Below are 21,236 nucleotides of genomic sequence, written 5' to 3'. Positions count from 1 at the left end.
GCGCAGGGAGGGCGACAGCTGGACGTGGGCGTGGCTTCTCAGCACCCGCCTGGCGCGTCACATCGGTTACCTGGAGCTTGCTGCTGAAGCTGATGTTTGTCAACCCTCCAGAGCTACCTGAGCAGAGCACCAGAGCTCTACCTGTCAGGTACCACCAGGAAGACACTGTCCTTTATAGACCTCTACCTGTCAGGTACCACTGTCCTCTCTAGACCTCCACCTGTCAGGTACCACCAGGAAGACACTGTCCTATATAGACCTCTACCTGTCAGGTACCACCAGGAAGACACTGTCCTTTATAGACCTCTACCTGTCAGGTACCACTGTCCTCTCTAGACCTCCACCTGTCAGGTACCACCAGGAAGACACTTTCCTTTCTAGACTTCTACCTGTCAGGTACCACTGTCCTCTCTAGACCTCTACCTGTCAGGTACCACCTGGAAGACACTGTCCTTTATAGACCTCTACCTGTCAGGTACCACTGTCCTCTCTAGACCTCTACCTGTCAGGTACCACCAGGAAGACACTGTCCTTTCTAGACCTCTACCTGTCAGGTACCACTGTCCTCTCTAGATCTATACCTGTCAGGTACCACCAGGAAGACACTGTCCTTTCTAGACCTCTACCTGTCAGGTACCACTGTCCTCTCTAGATCTATACCTGTCAGGTACCACTGCCCTCTCTAGACCTCTACCTGTCAGGTAATACCTGGAAAACATTGTCCCCTCCAGATCACTGGATTATGACCTCACACAGATATGTCTCCTGTCTCATGTCTCTTGTCTCATGTCTCCTGTCTCTTGTTTCCTGTCTTATGTCTCTTGTCTCTTGTCTCATGTCTCCAGGTTCCTCTTCACTGACTACAACCGTCTGTCCAGCGTGGGAGGAGAGACATCGATGGCCGAGATGATCGCGACGCTGTCCGACGCCTGTGAGAGAGAGTTCGGGTTCCTCGCCACTCGTCTCTTCAGAGTGTTTAAGACGGAGGAGACTCAAGGTAAAGACCAGGACCAGGACCAGAACCAGAACTGACCTGGATCAGAACTAACAGCGTCTGTGCTCCACTCAGGGAAGAGGAAGTGGAAGAGGACGTGCTGTGTGCCGTCTTTTGTCCTCTTCGTCCTGGTGCTGGCGTGTCTGGTGGCCGGCATGGCGCTGCTGGCCGTCTTCAGGGTGGACAGCGAGAACCAGACGGTGAACGGGGTCCTGGTTGCTGTGGGCAGCGTGGTGGGTCTGGCTCTGCTCCTGAACTGCAGGACGTGGTGGCAGGTGACGGACTCGGTGCTGAACTCTCAGAGGAAGAGGCTCCACAGCGCCGCCAACAGGATGCACAAACTGAAGAGTGAGGGCTTCATGAAGGTGAGGACTCTCCAGGGTCTTTGATCAGCTGGTCCACGAGTCAGGGTCCAACATAGCTGCCGGTTTATCTGCTCCACCAGGTCCTGAAGAACGAGGTGGAGCTGATGGCGAGGATGGCCAAGACCATCGACGGGTTCACGCAGCATCAGACGAGGCTGGCGGTGGTCATCGACGGGCTGGACTCCTGTGAACAGGACAAAGTCCTCCAGATGCTGGACACGGTGAGTCCATGTGAAGGAGATGTTTTATTTTGAAAGGACGGGATGCTGACGTCCTGTGTGGCCCCCTGCAGGTAAGGGTTCTATTCTCCAAGGGCCCGTTCATCTCCATCTTCGCCAGCGACCCCCACATCATCATCAAAGCCATCAACCAGAACCTGAACAGCGTCCTCAGAGACTCCAACATCAACGGACACGACTACATGAGGAACATCGTCCACCTGCCCGTCTTCCTCAACAGCAGAGGTCTGTCCAGCGCCAGGAAGATGTGCGCCGCTGCGCCCGCCAACGGAGACACCGCGACCGCTGAGGGTAACCACGGCGACACATGATGATAAACACGCCCACTTTGTTGATGATGATATCAGTAGATTCTAAATATCCTGTTTGGTTGGTTGGTTGTTTGGTTGGTTGGTTGATTGGTTGGTTGGTTGGTTGATTGGTTGGTTGGTTGGTTGGTTGATTGGTTGGTTGGTTGGTTGATTGATTGATTGGTTGGTTGGTTGATTGATTGGTTGGTTGGTTGGTTGATTGGTTGGTTGATTGATTGGTTGGTTGGTTGGTTGATTGGTTGGTTGATTGATTGATTGGTTGGTTGGTTGGTTGATTGGTTGATTGGTTGGTTGTTTGGTTGGTTGATTGGTTGGTTGATTGATTGATTGGTTGGTTGGTTGGTTGATTGATTGGTTGATTGGTTGATTGGTTGGTTGATTGGTTGATTGGTTGGTTGGTTGGTTGATTGATTGGTTGGTTGGTTGATTGGTTGATTGGTTGGTTGATTGATTGGTTGGTTGGTTGGTTGGTTGATTGATTGGTTGGTTGATTGATTGATTGGTTGGTTGGTTGATTGGTTGATTGGTTGGTTGGTCTTTCAGCAGGTTGGCATGAGGAGCTTGACAGGAAACTGTCTCAGCACAGTCTGGGAGAATTAACCAAGTTTGGCAGCAAGACAACGCTGAACCGCCGGGTGAGACTCTGTCTCTTTGTCTCTTTGTGTCTCTTTGTGTCTCTCTGTGTCTCTGTCTCTGGTTGGTGGTCATGTGACCTGTTTTGCGTTCAGGACACCTACTCCCGGCGGCGCCAGGCTCAGCGCTCAGTGACTCGTCAGATGTCTTTCGACCTGACGAAGCTGATGGTGACGGAGGACTGGTTCAGTGACATCAGCCCCCAGACCATGAGGAGGCTGCTCAACATCGTCTCTGTCACAGGTGAGCCTCACCACCACCAGGACCAGGACCAGGACTAGAACCAGAACTAGACCCAGAACTAGACCAAGAACTAGACCTAAAACTAGACTTACACCTAAAACTTGACCTAGAACTAGACCTAGCACCAGAACTAGACCTAGAACTAGACTTACACCTAAAACTAGACCTACATCTAGATCTAGACCTAGAACCAGAGCTAGATATAGATATAGACCCAGACCTAAAACTAGAACCAGAACCAGAACTAGAACTAGACCTAGAACTAAACTTACACCTAAAACTAGACCTACATCTAGATCTAGACCTAGAACCAGAGCTAGATATAGATATAGACCCAGACCTAAAACTAGACCCAGAACCAGAACCAGAACTAGAGCTAGAACTAGAACTAGAACTGGATATAGAACTAAACCTAGAACCAGACTTAGGACCAGAAGTAGGCCTAAAACTAGACCTAGACCTAGACCTAGAACTAAAACCAAAACTAGACCTAGAACTAAAACCAAAACTAGAACTAGACCAGGACCAGGACCAGAACCTGTAATAATCCTCTTCCTGTCTCTGTCTAGGCCGGCTGCTGCGAGCCAATCAAATCAGCTTCAACTGGGACCGTCTGGCGTCCTGGATCAACCTGACGGAGCAATGGCCCTACAGGACGTCCTGGCTCATCCTGTACCTTGAGGAGACGGACGGTGTCCCCGACCAGGCCACCCTGAAGACCATCTACGAGAGGTCAGTGGTCAACCTGCTGTTGTTGTCCTAGCTGTGTCTCTCCTGCCGCTCATCGCTGTCTGTCCTCAGAGTGTCCAAGAACATCCCCACCACCAAAGACGTGGAGCCGCTGCTGGAGATCGACGGAGACGTACGCAGCTTCGAGGTCTTCCTGTCCTCACGGACGCCCGTCCTCACGGCCAGAGACATCCGCACCTTCCTGCCCTGCACCGTCAACCTGGACCCCAAACTCAGAGAGATCATCGCAGGTAAGAGGGACACCTGAGACACACCGGAGACACACCTGGGATACTAAGACACACCTGAGACACCAAGACACAGAGAAATTGAGACATTGAGACAATGGGACACTTGACTAATCCAGATGTTGTCTCTCTCTCCAGATGTGCGTGCAGCCCGGGAGCAGATGAATATGGGCGGAGTCACGTTCCCGGCCGTCCCGCTGCAGGAGGCTCAGCCCCGCCCCTCGTCTGTCTACAGCCAGGTGTCGTCGGCGTGCTCGCCCTCCGCCTCCTTCAGCGGACCCTTCCACCCGCAGGCGGGAGGCGTGATCTCCCCTCAGCCCCACAGCAGCTACTACAGCGGGATGGCCGGCCCCCAGCACCCCTTCTATAACAGGGTGAGTACAGGCCCCGCCCACCCATGGCGTCTCTCAGGTGGACTCACCTGGTGGAGGCAGGTAACTCTCTCCTGGTCCCGTCCCCCTCATCACGTGTTTCTCATCATTTGTTTCATTTCTGTGCTGTGTTAGCTCCATGCTAATGCTAACACGTCTCAGGTGTTCACCAGCTGATCTTAAAGCTGCAGGTTCACCTTTTGATTTCAGTTTTTACGTTGAATCACCTCCATGAACTTTATTTTGGTTTTCTGCCCCCCCCCCCCACCAGCCATATTTCCCCCACCACCTTTACCAGCTGCCACGCCCCCTAGTGGCCTCCTTCCCTCCACTCCTCCATCCACGCCCGCCTCCTAGAGGCGCCTTCAGCCGAGACGCCGCCACCACACCTGTGAGTACCACCTGGACCGGAGCTGACGTCCAATCAGATGTCAGGAAACTAATCAATCATCTGATTATTATCAAACTGCTGCTCTCTCTCTCTCTCTCTCTCTCTCTCCTCCTCCTCCTCCACTTCTTCTTCTTCATGTGTCCTAATGTCTGATCATTTCCTGTCTTCCTGCTGTTCATGTCCCTCGTCTGTCTCTCTGTCTGTCCTCCTGTCTGTCCTCCTGTCTGTCTACAGTTTAAGACTTCATCTTTGAAAAGGAAGCAGGTATTAAACTTCCTCTAACATGACTCCTTCCTTCCTTCCTTCCTTCCTCCCTTCCTTCCTCCCTCTCTCCCTTCCTCCCTTCCTCTCTTCCTCTCTTCCTCCCTCCTTCCTTCCTTCCTTCCTTCCTCCCTTCCTTCCTTCCTCCCTCCCTCCCTCCCTCTCTTCCTTCCTTCCTTCCTCCCTCCCTTCCTCCCTTCCTCTCTTCCTCTCTTCCTCCCTCCTTCCTTCCTTCCTTCCTTCCTCTCTTCCTCCTTCCTTCCTTCCTTCCTTCCTTCCTCCCTCCATTCCTTCCTTCCTTCCTTCCTCCCTCCCTCCCTCCCTCCCTCTCTTCCTCCCTCCTTCCTTCCTTCCTTCCTTCCTCCCTTCCTTCCCCCCTCCTTCCTTCCTCCCTCCTTCCTCCCTTCCTCCCTCCCTCCCTTCCTTCCTCCCTCCTTCCTTCCTTCCTCCCTCCCTCTCTTCCTACCTTCCTCCCGTCCTCTCTTCCTCCTTCCTTCCTTCCTTCCTTCCTTCCTCCCTCCCTCCCCCCCTCTCTTCCTTCCTCCCTCCCTCCCTCCCTCCATCCCTTCCTTCCTCCCTCCTTCCTTCCTTCCTCCCTTCCTTCCTTCCTTCCTCCCTCCCTCCCTCCCTCCCTCCCTCTCTTCCTACCTTCCTCCCGTCCTCTCTTCCTCCTTCCTTCCTTCCTTCCTTCCTTCCTCCCTCCCCCCCTCTCTTCCTTCCTTCCTCCTTCCCTCCCTCCCTCCCTCCCTCCCTTCCTTCCTTCCTCCCTCCCCCCCTTCCTTCCTCCCTCCCTCCCTTCCTTCCTCCTTTCCTTCCTTCCTTCCTCCCTTCCTTCCTCCCTCCCTCCCTCCCTCCCTCCCTCCCTTCCTTCCTTCCTTCCTTCCTCCTTCCTTCCTTCCTCCCTCCCCCCCTTCCTTCCTCCCTCCCTCCCTTCCTTCCTCCTTTCCTTCCTTCCTTCCTCCCTTCCTCCCTTCCTTCCTCCCTCCCTCCCTTCATGTCCACAGCTCTTGTCTGCATCCTGTTCACTCTTTGATTTTATTTCATCCATCAGGTTGTAGCATCATGCTAGTAGCATGTAGCATGGTAGCTAGCCTTCGCTAACGAGACGTTAGCGTTCCAGGTGCAGCAGACTCTTAGCCTAGCATGCTAGCAGGGTTAGGGTAAACTGTGATGACTGGACGCTGTGGACATGAGAGAAACGACTACACCTCCCAGCATGCATCTTGCCTGGACTAGCCTTCAGTAGAGTAGCTGTTTGATGTGCTCTCCCCCACACTCCCCCCTCCCTCACCTCCACCTCAGATGGTTGTATATATTTATAAGTTCTGACCTTTTACTCGACTGATTCTTTACGTGAAATATAAAAACGCCGCTTTAGACGAGCATCAAGCTACCGCCGCTCCAGTTTGTGACGTTTGTCGTGTTCGTGTTCAGGGCTCCGCCTCCGTCGTGTCCGCCGCTCCGCCCATCCTCCTCAGCTCCATGACGACGGAGGCTGTTTGTGAGCGCGTGCGTCAGATCGAAGGCATCGACCAGAGCATGACGGGACAGTACGCCGCCACCATCAGGAAGGTCAGTGACGCTGCGGCGCAGGAACAAGAGCGCCTCCTTCCTCTGTTTTAAGAAACGTTTTCATTCTGGTTTCCAGGCCAACGTCAACGGCAGAGTTCTGTCTCAGTGCAACGTCGACGAACTGAAGAAGGAGATGAACATGAACTTTGGAGACTGGCAGCTGTTCAGAGCCACGGTCAGTTATGCTAGCAGGGTTAGCCTTTAAAGCTACAGGCTCTTAGCATAGCATGTTAGCAGGGTTAGCCTTTAAAGCTGCAGGCTCTTAGCCTAGCATGCTAGCAGGGTTAGCCTTTAAAGCTGCAGACTCTTAGCCTAGCATGCTAGCAGGGTTAGCCTTTAAAGCTGCAGGCTCTTAGCCTAGCATGCTAGCAGGGTTAGCCTTTAAAGCTACAGGCTCTTAGCCTAGCATGCTAGCAGGGTTAGCCTTTAAGGCTGCAGGCTCTTAGCCTAGCATGCTAGCAGGGTTAGCCTTTAAATCTGCAGGCTCTTAGCTTAGCATGCCAGCAGGGTTAGCCGCTAAAGCTGCAGACTCTTAGCCTAGCATGCTAGCAGGGTTACCCCTTAAAGCTGCAGGCTCTTAGCCTAGCATGCTAGCAGGGTTAGCCTTTAAATCTGCAGGCTCTTAGCCTAGCATGCTAGCAGGGTTAGCCGCTAAAGCTGCAGGCTCTTAGCCTAGCATGCTAGCAGGGTTAGCCGCTAAATCTGCAGGCTCTTAGCCTAGCATGCTAGCAGGGTTAGCCTTTAAAGCTGCAGGCTCTTAGCATAGCATGCTAGCAGGGTTAGCCTTTAAAACTGCAGGCTCTTAGCCTAGCATGCTAGCAGGGTTAGCCTTTAAGGCTGCAGGCTCTTAGCCTAGCATGTTAGCAGGGTTAGCATGCTAGCAGGGTTAGCCTTTAAGGCTGCAGGCTCTTAGCCTAGCATGTTAGCAGGGTTAGCATGCTAGCAGGGTTAGCCTTTAAGGCTGCAGGCTCTTAGCCTAGCATGCTAGCAGGGTTAGCCTTTAAATCTGTGGGCTCTTAGCCTAGCATGCTAGCAGGGTTAGCCTTTAAATCTGCAGGCTCTTAGCATAGCCTGCTAGCAGGGTTAGCCTTTAAATCTGCAGGCTCTTAGCCTAGCATGCTAGCAGGGTTAGCCTTTAAATCTGCAGGCTCTTAGCCTGGCATGCTAGCAGGGTTAGCCTTTATAGCTGCAGGCTGTTAGCATGGCATGCTAGCAGGGTTAGCCTTTATAGCTGCAGGCTGTTAGCCTAGCATGCTAGCAGGGTTAGCCCTTCCTGTCAGCTGATGTTCAGATTCTGTGATGAATGAATTAACGACTCGTTCATGTTCCTCCTGGTTCCTGCTGAAGGTTCTGGACATGCGCCACATTGAGAGTCAGGTGTTACACGAGGAAGCTTCCAGTGAGCAAGGCAGCGTTGTTGGCAGTCACATTGAGGCCGGGAGGCGAGCGGTGGCTCCGCCCCACGCCGGCTCCGCCAACACCGACGCGTCACCGATGTACAGCTTCAACCTGAGCTTTGAAGAGCTGAGCACCGTGGGACTGGAGGAGGGGCCGCGACACGGGAACACGGCGTGGATGGTAACCAACGCCATCGTTTAAAACTTGTGACCTCACTGCGTACTCTTAGCCTAGCACGCTAGTAGGGCTAGCATTTAGAGCTGTAGGACTCTTAAGCTAGCACAGCTTACATTAGCCCGTCATGCTACATAGTTTAACACCTGTAACCACTCTCTCTGACCTCAGGGTGGCGCTCACCGCACCGCCAGTATGACCAGCCTCAACTCTCAGGAGTCGTCCAACGACATCTCCAGGTTGACGGACAAGCAGCAGGACGAGTACCGCAACGCCTACCAGGAGTACATCGCCCAGATGGCCCAGCTAGAGATGGCGGGCGGTGGCGGCGAGAAGCCGGTCCAACCGCAGCCGGGGCAGTTTATGACACCTCAGCCCGAGGACAAGAGCAAGGACGGCCCCGAACAAGACGGACGCAAGTCCTTCAACAAGAGGACCGGGGGCAAGCTGGCGGCGGACACCCCCGACTTTGCCTCCAATGCTGAAGCCCTGGACCCCATCACCGAGGAGGACGAGAAGGGCGACCACGGATCCTCCAAGTCTCTGCTGACCCGCAAGACGTCAGCTGAAAGAGGAGGGCTGTTCCAGGGAGCGGCCGACCTGAAGCTGAAGGCCGGCGGCGGGCTGCGCTACCAGAAGCTGACCAGTGACGATGAGGAGTCCGTGGAGTCTGATAACGCTCCCCTGCTGAAGGACGGCAAGAAGGCGGTCGACCCCAAACCGCCCGGCGGCTCGCTGGCACTGAAGGGGAAGGACTACCTGTCAGACGCCACGCTGGACAAGAAGGACTCGTCCGACTCGGGGGTGCGGTCAAACGAGAGCTCGCCCAACCACTCGCTGCAGGACGAGGAGGCGGACCTGTCCCAGCTGGAGCGGGCCAACCTGATTGAGCTGGACGAGGACGGCCTGGCCAGGAAGCGCGGCCTTCCCAGCAGCCTCAGCGGCCTCCAGGACCCGGCCGTGGCCCGGATGTCCATCTGCTCCGAGGACCAGTGCAGCCTCCTGGCCAGCAGTCCCGAGGAGAGCTGGCCCTCGTCCAAGAGCTACAACCTGAACCGCACGTTGAGCAACGTCACCCTCAACAACAACACCAACGCCCAGCAGGGAGACCGCCCCCGCCAGCCTCCAGAGGGCTCCACCTCCTCCACCTCCACCTCCTCCACCGCCACCAGGCCAGGGCCCAACAACGAGAACGTCCGGGTCGTCCACCTGAAGAGGGGCCTGAAGCCCGGGGACCCTCCGGAAGTCTGCACCGTGTCCTCCGACACCGTCACCTTTGGCGAGGAGCGCGAGAGCATCCTGTGACCGGGCGATGAAGACAAGGAGAGCACCGAGGGTCCGGCAGGGGGCGCCCTTCATCCTCCACGCATCAGACGAGACTCATTTAGGGTTTAACTGGGGGCGTGGGACGGTGGGGGGGCGGCGGCTGTGGACCAGTGGTTTAGATGCATGCCTTAGTTCATAGGTTAACCTCAAGTGGTGTTGTGAATAACAGTAGACGTGACCCCTGATGACCCCTAGTGACCCCTAGTGACCCCTGGTGACCCCTAGCGACCCTAGTGACCCCTGGTGACCCCTAGTGACCCCTGGTGACCCCTAGCGACCCTAGTGACCCCTGGTGACCCCTGATGACCCCTGGTGACCCCTGGTGACCCCTGATGACCCCTAGTGACCCCTGGTGACCCCTAGCGACCCTAGTGACCCCTGGTGACCCCTGATGACCCCTGGTGACCCCTGGTGACCCCTAGTGACCCCTGGTGACCCCTGGTGGAGCTGTGGAGGGATCAGGTCTGGAGTTCAGGTGAAACCACACAGTTAAATAAACTATAACCTGTAGGCTAACGCTAACGCTAGCTAACATGCTACTGAGCCACACTTGTTTACACTTACACAGGGTGCATCTGAATACCCATACTAACGTACTGTTCAGTAGGCGAGACGCAGTACGCCACAGTAGTAGTACGTCTGAATTCTTAGTAGACATTGACTAGTAGGCGAAAAATACCCGGATGGCCTACTACCTCCACAGTATACAACGGTAGCTCACTACGCTATCCCACAATTCAGCGGGAGCCCGCTAAGCGTAGAAGAAGACGAGCCGCTGGGAAAATCAAATCAGACAAAATGGCTGAGACGGTTGTGACAGCTACAGCTACGACAACCCAAGTTTATAAATGTCAGTATATTAGGATAAATGTTGAGTTTAAAATGTTGGTTGTTTCAAAAATACTTCTCCGAGGTGGCTTTAAAATGTCGCGGCACCCGCCGGTGTGCGTCATATGTGTCGGCGTCACATGTAAACATCCGGGGTCTAAGGACAGGCAAGATGGCTGCCCAGTACGTCCTTATTGTAGCCTACTACTCGCTCGCATACATAAATAACGTAGTAAACTGACGGTTGAGTAGAACGTTCTAACCGACGTTAGTATGGACTGACTATTCGGATGCACCCTACGTCTTCTTCTTCTTCTTCCTCTTCTTCTTCCTCCTCTTCTTCTTCCTCCTCTTCTTCTTCTTCTTCTTCTTCTACTGTGGCATGTGTCCTGACTCTAATGAACGTCTGACCTCCAGACAGCGCCATCATGTGGTCAGTAGAATATTGTACCAGCTGTTAGTTTTTAGTCGTGATCAAAGATGGAGTCAGAAAAATAATAATAATAATAATTATTTAGATTGAATTAAAGGAGACAATAAAACATGATTTACTTGAACTTAAATCAGAGTCACTGATGAAACTAGACGACAAATTAAATTATCTGAAGAGTTTCCTTCACAATAAAAGCCTGACTGTTAGTGATGTGTTGACATTTGAAGTAGAGTAGTAGTAGTAGTAGTAGTAGTAGTAGTAGTAGTAGTAGTAGCTCTTCTTCTTCTTGTGGTCCTGGTGTCTCGTTGTTGTGGTCTCAGTCTCTCAGTCTCTCAGTGTCTCGGTGTCTCAGTGTCTCGGTGTCTCGGTGTCCCAGTGTCTCAGTGTCTCGGTGTCTCTCCTGAACATGTATCAGCTGTGATCTTGTGACTGAATTAATTAAATAAATAAATAAATATCATGTGACCTCTGTCTCTTATTTCTGGATCAAGTTTAATTAAAACAATAAAAGTTAATAATAAACTGGACTGGTTGGACAACACTAATGTCCTCTACAGGAAGGGACAAAGCTGAGGACACTGAGGTCCTTTGTGGTGTGCAGGACACTACTCAGGACCTTCTATGAGACCGTGGTCTGCTGGTGTGGTGGACTCACAGAGAGGGACCTGTCCAACATCAGGAACAACCCTCTCACCCCCTGTGGGAGACAGTTGGGACTTTAGGAAGCTCCTTCAGCCAAAGACTGCTGCACCCACAGTGTTAGGAGGAGGTCTTCAGGACGTCCCATGTCCCCTCTGCAGTCAGACTCTTTAACATCAGCATTTCTTAGCTCTGCTGCTGCTGAGCGTCTTCTCTGGACATCCATCATCCATCCATCCATCCTTCCATCCATCCTTCATCCTTTCATTTACAAGGAAATGAAGTTTCAACCTGAGTCTAAATGTTTTCTACCTTTAACATATTTACTTTTATAAAGCTCCTCCTGTCTGACTTTATTCTACGTTTTGTATCTTGCTCTGTTCTTTAACTCTAATAATCTGTTTAGTTTTATTTAAACTTGTTGGACCTTCTCAACCAGAGTCCATTCAGAAAACTGCAGGTTTTACTCCCATGTCTCATTAAGTGTGAACTAAAGTTTAATGTCAGTGGATACCTGCCCTCCTACCTGCCAGGTGTGCCAGGACCTGGACCAGGACCTGGATCAGGACCAGGACCTGGACCAGGACCTGGATCAGGACCAGGACCTGGACCAGGACTCCTCGCCACCTCCTCCTCGCCACCTCCTCGCCACCTCCTCCTCTTAAAGGAACAGTCCACTGTGTATTTATCATTTTATTTAGATTGAATTAAAGTAAATGTTGCTGCAGACAGAGAGGATGCTGGGAGTTGGTGTCCAGCAGAGGGAGACAGAGATCAGCTGTTCTGACTAAACTGTTCCATGTGTTGATGAAGATGAAGATGAAGATGAAGATAAGAACCACTGATGAACTACTTCCTGTTCTGGTTCTGACCCAGACCAGGTCAGACGAGGCCACGCGTCTGTTTCCTGTGTCTGTCCCGACATCGGACGCCTGGGGGGGGGGGGGCAGACTGAGCCCCAGTCTGACCTCTGACCCCCAGCCTGGTGCATTCCGGGTAAACAGACCTCCAGCCTGTAGCGGTGCACTGATGATGATGATGATGATGATGAAGATGATGAAGATGACTCTTCTATTAAACATCAGAGCATAAAGTTCATTGTGGAAGAAAAACAAAGTTAAATAAAACAGAAGTAGATCATTATTATAATATTTATTATATTTATTATTACTATTTTTATTATTATTATATAAATTAAACAGATGTAGAAAGTTTTAAAGTTAAAACATGAATTTAAATATGTTTAAAAGTCATTTTTGAGTTTTTATTGTTTTAAATAAAGCTGAATTTCATTAAAGGGCTGTTTCCATGACGACGGTATCAGCTGATTGAGAGTCATCATTTAATGACAATAAATTAAACTTAAAATAAACTGGATAATTAAACCACCTCTAACCAGCTGATGAAGACGAGGCTCAGACCTGTGATGAAGATGAAGGTCCAGATAAAACAAGATGTTTAATGATAATGAACTGATGAAGACCTGATGAAGACCTGATGAGGACCTGATGAGGACCTGATGAGGACCTGATGAGGACCTGTCTCAGACCTGACTCAGACCTGATGAGGACCTGTCTCAGACCTGATGAGGACCTGTCTCAGACCTGTCTCAGACCTGATGAGGACCTGTCTCAGACCTGATGAGGACCTGATGAGGACCTGACTCAGACCTGATGAGGACCTGTCTCAGACCTGACTCAGACCTGATGAGGACCTGTCTCAGACCTGATGAGGACCTGTCTCAGACCTGACTCAGACCTGACTCAGACCTGATGAGGACCTGACTCAGACCTGTCTCAGACTTGACTCAGACCTGATGAGGACCTGATGAGGACCTGACTCAGACCTGACTCAGACCTGACTCAGACCTGATGCTGTTCATGCTAGTCTCAATGAGCTGACCACCAGACGTCTCTTTTAATAAGCGAGTCTTGAACCAATGACCAGTCGGATCAGTTCCAGCTGATTTATTCAAACAAACCAAAGGAAACCACCTCCTCTCCGTTCTCCTCCTCCGCTGCACAAAAACAAAAACATCTCAACTCAAACACGAGGCTGAAGAACGAGGCCTCTACTACATCTGGAGCAGGACGGGATTCAAACCCACAACCCTCCCCTGCTCTCTAGTGCCTGTACAAAAATAACCTGCAGCCTGTTGGGTTCTGGTAGAAAGGTGAGGTACGTCTGGTTCAACTAAAGTCTCTGTGGTAATGCATAGTCCTGATTCTGGTCCTGGTTCTGGTTCTGACCCAGAACAAGAAATCCATAAAACCCTGATGGAGGGACCCCGAGTCCCCGACTGGCCCCGGAGCTCCAGAACCTCCAGAATGTCCTCCACCCCTCCCACCCTCCCCAGGGTCAGTAGGTGAAGACCAGGTCCGAGAGGTCGGCCTCCAGCCACCCCCCTGCGATCATCTGGCTGAGCTCCGGGGTGCAGTAGTCCGGGAAGTCGAAGTGGGAGCTGAGGCTGCCCTCGCTGCCGAACCGGTCCAGGTCCTGGTCCACCAGGGACAGGCTCAGGTTCCCTGGGGCTGCGCTGGAGGACGAGCTCCACGGCTCAGGGGGGGCGGAGGAGCTGGTGAAGTAGTCTCCGTCCTCCGCAGGGAGGTCGTCCAGGTCCTCCCCGCAGCAGGAGGAGGAGGTGGAGCCGGACCGGGACGCTGGGGAGAGGGAGGCCGGGTAGGAGGAGGTGCCAGCGGGGGTCCGGGTGATGTTCTTGAAGCTGTAGAAGAGCCGACCCGAGGACTCGAACACGCCGCTGCCCTCCGGCTCCGGACCGGAGCTCAGACTCCGGCTGGACCGGGACGGCTGGTCCTCCTCCTCCGCCTTCAGCTCCGGCTCCGGCTCCTCCTCGGACTCCTCCTCATCATCATCATCCTCCTCCTCCTCCTCCTCGTCGTCGGTAAAGTCCCGTTTAACGAGGCTGCCGGGGGTCAGCAGGTACCGGTACCGGGGCTCCGGGAGCCGGCGGGACCCGACCAGCGGCTTGACGGGTTTGGAGAACTTCTTTGCGGGAAGTTTGTTCCCGAGTCTGACGCCGTTTTTCTCCGGGGACTGAGCGGCTGCTTTCCCCGCAGGAAACGCACATCCGTCCGTCTTGGGCTTCTTCTTGGGCCGGTACTTGTAGTCCGGGTAGTCGGCCATGTGCTGCAGCCGGAGCCGCTCCGCCTCCCGGATGAACGGGACCTTCTCGGCCTCCTTCAACATCTTCCAGCGCTTCCCGAGCCGCTTGGAGATCTCGGCGTTGTGCATGTCCGGAGCCTGGAGCATGATCTTCCTCCTCTCCACCTTGGACCAGACCATGAAGGCGTTCATCGGACGCTTGATGTGACCCGACGCCGTCTTGCACCAGTCCGGCTTCAGCGGCCCGGGGCTGCCCGCCGGCGCCGCCAGCAGCCCCCTCTGCTCCGGGTCAGCGGTGGTGATCCCGGTCCCGGGGGGCTCCGTGTGCTGAACCATGGCCCCAACTTCTGCTTCAAATCCCCCGCAGACTCTCCGCTGTCGCTCCCCGTGCGGAGCTCCGCTCAGACCGACGGCGTCTTATTAACCGGCCGAGCATGCGCACGACGTTACCACCCTCAACCAATCACAGCCCTTCTTCTCCAAAACCTTCCCGCCTCCACCGCTCCCTCAGCCAATCGAAGCGGTGAATCCCTCCTCGGCCCCGCCCACCGGCGAACGGCCATCACTTCAACTCAGTAATTGATAAATAATCAGAGAAAGTGATCGATGTTAATCGAAGTTTAATCGAAGTTTAATCGAAGTTTAATCGATGTTAAACGGGTTTTTATTGGCGGTTAATCTCCGCCATGTTGGTTTCAGACACATTCACCTCTAACACCAGGAGAGGAAGGAATAATGAGATAAACGGTTAAAATAAATATTAAATAAACAATAAATCTGTGTTGAGACGTTTTCATGGCGACGGCAGCAGAATTTAAAGACACTGGGTGCATCTGAATACCCATACTAACGTACTGTTCAGTAGGCAAGACGCAGTACGTCACAGTAGTAGTACGTCTGGATTCTTAGTAGACATCGACTAGTAGGCGAAAAATCCCCGGATGGCCTACTACCTCCACAGTATACAACGGTAGCTCACTACGCTATCCCACAATTCAGCGGGAGCCCGCGAAGCGTAGAAGAAGACGAGCCGCCGGGAAAATCAAATCAGACAAAATGGCTGAGACGGTTGTGACAGCTACAGCGACGACAAAAGAATTTTATAAATGTCAGTATATTAGGATAAATGTTGAGTTTAAAATGTTGGTTGTTTCGAAAATACTTCTCCGAGGCGGCTTTAAAATGTCGCTGCATCCGTCGGGTGCGTCATATGTGTCGGCGTCACATGTAAACATCCGGGGTAAAAGGGCAGGCAAGATGGCTGCCCAGTAAGTCCGAATTGTAGCCTACTACTCGCTCGCATACATAAATAACGTACTAAATTTACGGTTGAGTAGAACGTTCTAACCGACGTTAGTATGGACTGACTATTCGGATGCACCCAGTGTTCAAGGGTCTTTAAACGTTCTTGAGTTCTTGAAGAACCTCTTAGATGTTTAAACTTATAGAATCACCGTGGTTACGTCATGGAGGTCATGTTCACTAAGTGTTTAGCTTCCAGGTGCTAACATCAGCTGCTAGGCTAGGCTAGGCTAACAAGCTAATGAGAGGCTAGCTTAATGCAGGACGTGTGAACTCATTTTATGAACGTCGTCATTTCTGATCACGTCAGTCGACACGAGCCACCAGCAGCCGAGGAGACGTTAAAGTAAAAGCTGTGACGTCACATGAGCTAAAGCTACAAAGATCGTACATGACCTTTAACCTGAATACGTGACTAATACCCGACTAATTAATAAAGTGGTTTATTGTTGATCAGTCAGCTGATCATGTCGCCTCCTCTCACAGTAAAGTCTGTTTAACATGTGAAAACCGAGTCCAGCTGTCGGGACAATCGCTGCCGTTAACACGACCACAGGTCGGCGTGGGACTCCTTTCACAAACATGAGCTCAGCCGTTACTCAGGAACGTGGCTGTTGTCCCGGAGCTGGCAGGGGTCAAAGGTCGAGCTGCTGCTCAGGTGGAAACAGGAAGTCAGGAGATGCTACTTCTTCTCCTCCTTGTTGTCATCGTTCTACTTCGTGTCGTTCTCCTTCTCCTTCCTATTCGCTTCTTTTTAACTACCTAAAATGTAAGTGCAGTGTGGAAGGGGCGGGGCTTATGACGTATCCTGCAGCCAGCCACCAGGGGGCGCTCCACATGCTTAGAGGAGCCGTCATGGTGTCCACTGGTTCTACAGACGATGGTTCAAACCCTTCAACTGAGAATAAACCAGAGACTAAACTGAGTCAGACCAGAGATTATCCTGTACCAGACACACCAGAGTCCATAGACCTCAGGACCTCCAGACCTCCAGACTTCAGGACCTCAGGACCCCAGGACCTCCAGACCTCAGGACCTCAGAACCTCCAGACCTCCAGACCTCAGGACCTCAGAACCTCAGACCTCAGGACCTCGGGACCTCAGGACCTCAGAACCTCCAGACCTCAGGACCTCAGGACCTCAGGACATCAGGACCAGGACACATTCCTCCTGCTTTCAGTCTGAGAGGAGAGCAGCTGGTTTTTGTAAAGACACAAACAAGAGACCAAGCTGTTAATAAGACCCCCTCATGTCTCTGTGGGACTCTCTATTATAGTGTGAAGGGGAGGAAAGGGAGGAGGGGGGAGGATTTAGGCCAGAGAGGCTTCACCCTCCTCCCCCGTCAGGATCAGGAGACGTCCAGAGACGGATCAGCTCAGAACTAAAACATTAAAACAAACCTCTCCTCTGGTCCCGTTTAACCTCTGGTTCTAATCCCAGGTCTGAACTTTAATGGATCAACACGTCTTAATCCGGTTCAGATTAACTCCAGTTTTCACTCCTGTTTCACCATCGACGTATTTTAATCGAGTTCAGATGAATCAGCAGAACGAGCAGATCTGATCCAAATAACCTGAGTTAAAAGAGTTTAGAAACAGTGTTAGCCTTTAAAGCTGCCCTCTTATGCTAGCATGCTAGCAGGTTTAGCCTTTAAAGCTGCAGACTCTTAGTCTAGCATGCTATCAGGGTTAGCCTTTAATACTACAGACTCTTAGCCTAGCATGCTATCAGTGTTAGCCTTTAAAGCTGCAGACTCTTAGTCTAGCATGCTATCAGGGTTAGCCTTTAATACTACAGACTCTTAGCCTAGCATGCTATCAGTGTTAGCCTTTAATGCTGCAGACTCTTAGCCTAGCATGCTATCAGGGTTAGCCTTTAATTGGCCCTCTTATGCTAGCATGCTATCAGGGTTAGCCCTTAAAGCTGCAGACTCTTAGTCTAGCATGCTATCAGTGTTAGCCTTTAAAGCTACAGACTCTTAGCCTAGCATGCTATCAGGGTTAGCCTTTAATACGACAGACTCTTAGCCTAGCATGCTATCAGTGTTAGCCTTTAATGCTGCAGACTCTTAGCCTAGCATGCTATCAGTGTTAGCCTTTAAAGCTGCAGACTCTTAGCCTGGCATGCTATCAGTGTTAGCCTTTAATGCTACAGACTGTTATGCTAGCATGCTATCAGTGTTAGCCTTTAAAGCTACAGACTCTTAAATGAAGCTTCAGATGTTTTTCTGTTCTTTGGTTCTTAAAGTTCTTAAACATGAAAAGAAGAAGAGGAGGAACCACAAGGAGTCTTTTCTTCTTCTTCTTCTTCTTCTTCTCCACCTCTCTGGGTTAATCAGCACCAACACAAAACCCCCAACAGGCTGGGTGGAGGGGGAGGGGTGAGGGGGTGAGGGGGGCAGACTCCAGCAGATGGGGCCTGATGAATTCTGAAAGGGAGGAATTGAAACCAGGAGAAGTTGCTGTAATTATCACCGCGCCTTTGGGTTCATTGTCAATCAGAGCAACGGTCGGGGCGAGCGACAGCTGTGGCAGATGGTGAGGGGGGGGGGGGGGGGAGAGGGGGGGGGGTAATGGTCCCTGGAGGTTCCCTCTTGTGATTTAAAATAATATGAAGATGAAGAAGAGACGAAGAAGTAAAGAAAATGAAAATGTAGAAAAAGAAGAGAAGAGAATAAAGGAAGAAGAAGAGGAGGAGGAGGAGGAGGAGGAGGAGGAGGAGGAGGATCGCGCTCAGAGACGTGTTGTCAGGCTGTAACGGTGACTCACCTGTGACTGTCCCTCACTGATGATGTCACCAGGTAGACTCAGACGATGAATGGATGATTCTTCACAGCAGGGTTTTATTTTATGAGGAAACACTGAAATCATTTGATCCTCTCTTCAGATTTAATGTCTTGATCCACCGTCTGGAACTAAAGTACATATGATACGGTCTCTGAGTATAAAGGACTAAAGTACTATGTACACAGACTAATGTCAACATGGGTTGAAAGAGTGGAACTGGAGCTCAGTGTGAGTAAAGGCAACTTAGTCACTGCTGGGAAGTTGCAGGTGTTGATTGTGTTACTCCTCCAGAGTTGAGATGATGACTGGGAGTCGTAGTATGTCATCGTTGTACATTAGTTCAGAGGGAGACGTGTACTGTGTGTATTTTCTCTGTGTGTTGTTTTACAGAGTAGTGTTATTTTACAGAGCTGATGGAAGACGTCTCAAAGTATCATCAACAGGTTGAACCTTGTTTCTTATAACATCAGAAAACACTCAGTCAGCTGAAGAAACTACAACGTGTTGTTACACTAGAACAAGAAACTCACCTGACTGAGAATGGACATTAATGAGTTAACCAAGCACTGCATCCTTCATATGGCAGAAAAAGAGGGGCGGCTATACAAATGAATATGACCATAACGTACCATCTACAGAGACAGTGATTAAAGATGATGTGGGAGGATGCATCATGGTGGTATGACTGTTTTAATATTAAACATCTATGCTCTGAATGAGGAACATGAAACACTCTCTAATAACAGAGCTAGTTAGACAGGTTGTCATCAGAGAGGAGACCAAAGACAAAAGAATCCAGAGCTACTAAAGAATGTTATAAAATAATTAGGCCTTCCTGATCTATGGAGACGTAGTAATCCTACTACTACTCTGTTCTAACTCACATTGTTACTGGAGAACAGACTTTTTCTGTCAGAACAACAGATACACCAAGTCATGACCACACCTCCTTCTTTAAATACTGCGGACTCAGTGTGTCTGTCCTATCAGATGAGACGGTTGTCTAAGAACTAAAGAAAAACTAAAGGAATCTTTTCAAATATGACGAGGTCAAATATGACGAGGTCTCACCATCAGTTCTATTGGAGGAAGGAAATAACAGAAATAAGATCCAGATTAAAAACAGCAACGAACGCTAGAAAGCAAAATCAGAGTTGGAGTTAGAATGTAAAGGACATCTAACGACTCTCTTTGAATTAAAAGAAAGTAGACGTGAGTTAGATGAACCTTTAATATATAAAACAGAAGGAGCTTTGTTTCATAAATCAAATATATTATGGGATGGGCAACAGGGCAAACTGGTGACTGTAACTGTGACAAGAATAATCAGAATAATAAGACGTCTCAAATGAGTCATGGCTGCACCAACAGAGACTTCTACAGAGACTTCTACAGAGACTTATACAGAGACTTATATAGAGACTGATACAGAGACTTATACAGAGACTTATACAGAGACTGATACAGAGACTTATACAGAGACTGATACAGAGACTTATACAGAGACTGATACAGAGACTTATACAGAGACTTATACAGAGACTTATACAGAGACTGATACAGAGACTGATACAGAGACTTATACAGGGACTTATACAGAGACTTCTACAGAGACTGATACAGAGACTGATACAGAGACTTCTACTGAGACTGATACAGAGACTTATACAGAGACTGATACAGAGACTTATACAGAGACTGATACAGAGACTGATACAGAGACTTATACAGAGACTACAGAGACTTCTACAGAGACTTATACAGAGACTTCTACTGAGACTGATACAGAGACTTATACAGAGACTGATACAGCGACTTCTACTGAGACTGATACAGAGACTTATACAGAGACTACAGAGACTTATACAGAGACTGATACAGCGACTTCTACAGAGACAGCAGTATTATGTAAAGTGTATACCTCCAGATACTTGGTCAGAAGCTTTAATCTCTGTGCTACGTAAGGAGGGAAGAAGATCTGACATCATGTGAGGGATCTAGACCTGTCAGTCTGCTCTGTAATGAGTTAAACCCTAACACACACTGGCACTGAGGATACAGCAACATACAACTAAATGAATCAAACCAGATCAAACAGGGTTTGTCCTGGGGAGACAGGAACATTACATCTTATATCATGTCCTCCAACCTGCCACACTGCTCAGCCTAGATGCACAGAAGGAAGTGGAACCTCTTAAATAAAACGCTGGAGGTTTTTAGGTTTCATTCAACATTTATAGAAGAGAAAAATGTTTATAAAAATCACAGATCAGAGTCAGTGGCTGATGCTCAGAGGAGACGAGTCAGCTGCAGTATGCTGCTGTTCTCTGAACCGTTGGCATCAGAGTCAATAAGACAAAAAGAGAAAAGGAATAAAAGATGACGAGGGCATAGAACACAAAACAAAGTGTAAGAGAACCCTTCACGTCTACAGCAGCTCTACTAGACAATCTGAAAGAACATGATGAAATATCAGAGGATTTAATGAATGAAGCTAAATCATTGATGCTCTCAGGAGAACATACCTGGGTATAAATGTGACTCCAGCTGCTTGAAGCTAACGATGGGAAACTGATAATTGAGAAGGATGATTTGGCTGGATGGGAGATCTTACCATTGACTCTGGTGGGAAGAGTAGAAGAATGAGTATACTGTCACGATTGTTGTTTTAGTTTCAGTCGCTGTCTGTTCTGATGTCTGGAGCTTTTCTGAAAAAGTTGCACAAAATCATATTTAAATTCATATGGAGAGATAAAAAAGCAAGATTTAAATATAAGACACTTCTCAGCGAGGGTTGAACTTAAATAACTACTGGGCAGCACAACTCAGAGCCTTCATTACGTGGATCAGTAAAGAGACAGGCTTCAGTG

General features: G+C 50.3%; 2 protein-coding genes across 2 annotated transcripts in view; one reads left to right on the top strand and one right to left on the bottom strand.

Annotated features, from left to right (window-relative positions):
• The window catches only part of kidins220b (kinase D-interacting substrate 220b), a 32,003-nt gene extending 21,053 nt beyond the window's left edge, over positions 1-10,950 (top strand). Inside the window, 16 exon segments of the mRNA XM_084575128.1 lie at positions 1-76; positions 78-148; positions 846-997; positions 1,070-1,359; positions 1,440-1,580; positions 1,652-1,889; positions 2,453-2,544; positions 2,638-2,785; positions 3,355-3,517; positions 3,587-3,765; positions 3,901-4,136; positions 4,405-4,524; positions 6,220-6,357; positions 6,434-6,532; positions 7,705-7,935; positions 8,101-10,950. The exon segment at positions 1-76 is cut by the window's left edge and continues 19 nt beyond it. Coding sequence (XP_084431254.1) covers positions 1-76; positions 78-148; positions 846-997; positions 1,070-1,359; positions 1,440-1,580; positions 1,652-1,889; positions 2,453-2,544; positions 2,638-2,785; positions 3,355-3,517; positions 3,587-3,765; positions 3,901-4,136; positions 4,405-4,524; positions 6,220-6,357; positions 6,434-6,532; positions 7,705-7,935; positions 8,101-9,234 — 3,508 coding nt within the window. The 3' untranslated portion in view covers positions 9,235-10,950.
• A 2,563-nt stretch (positions 10,951-13,513) lies between these two features.
• LOC311509703 (transcription factor Sox-11-A-like) lies at positions 13,514-14,670 on the bottom strand (the record flags this gene model as incomplete). Its single annotated transcript, XM_084575126.1, has 1 exon — positions 13,514-14,670. Exon 1 carries the CDS (start codon positions 14,612-14,614, stop codon positions 13,514-13,516), a length of 1,101 nt encoding a protein of 366 aa, XP_084431252.1. The 5' UTR covers positions 14,615-14,670.
• Between the last annotated feature and the right edge of the window lie 6,566 nt (positions 14,671-21,236).

Source organism: Chelon labrosus (assembly GCF_963514085.1).
Source record: "Chelon labrosus genome assembly, contig: SCAFFOLD_142, whole genome shotgun sequence".
NCBI classification, from domain to species: Eukaryota; Metazoa; Chordata; class Actinopteri; order Mugiliformes; family Mugilidae; genus Chelon; species Chelon labrosus.
This window is presented reverse-complemented; position numbering and strand designations above follow the sequence as displayed.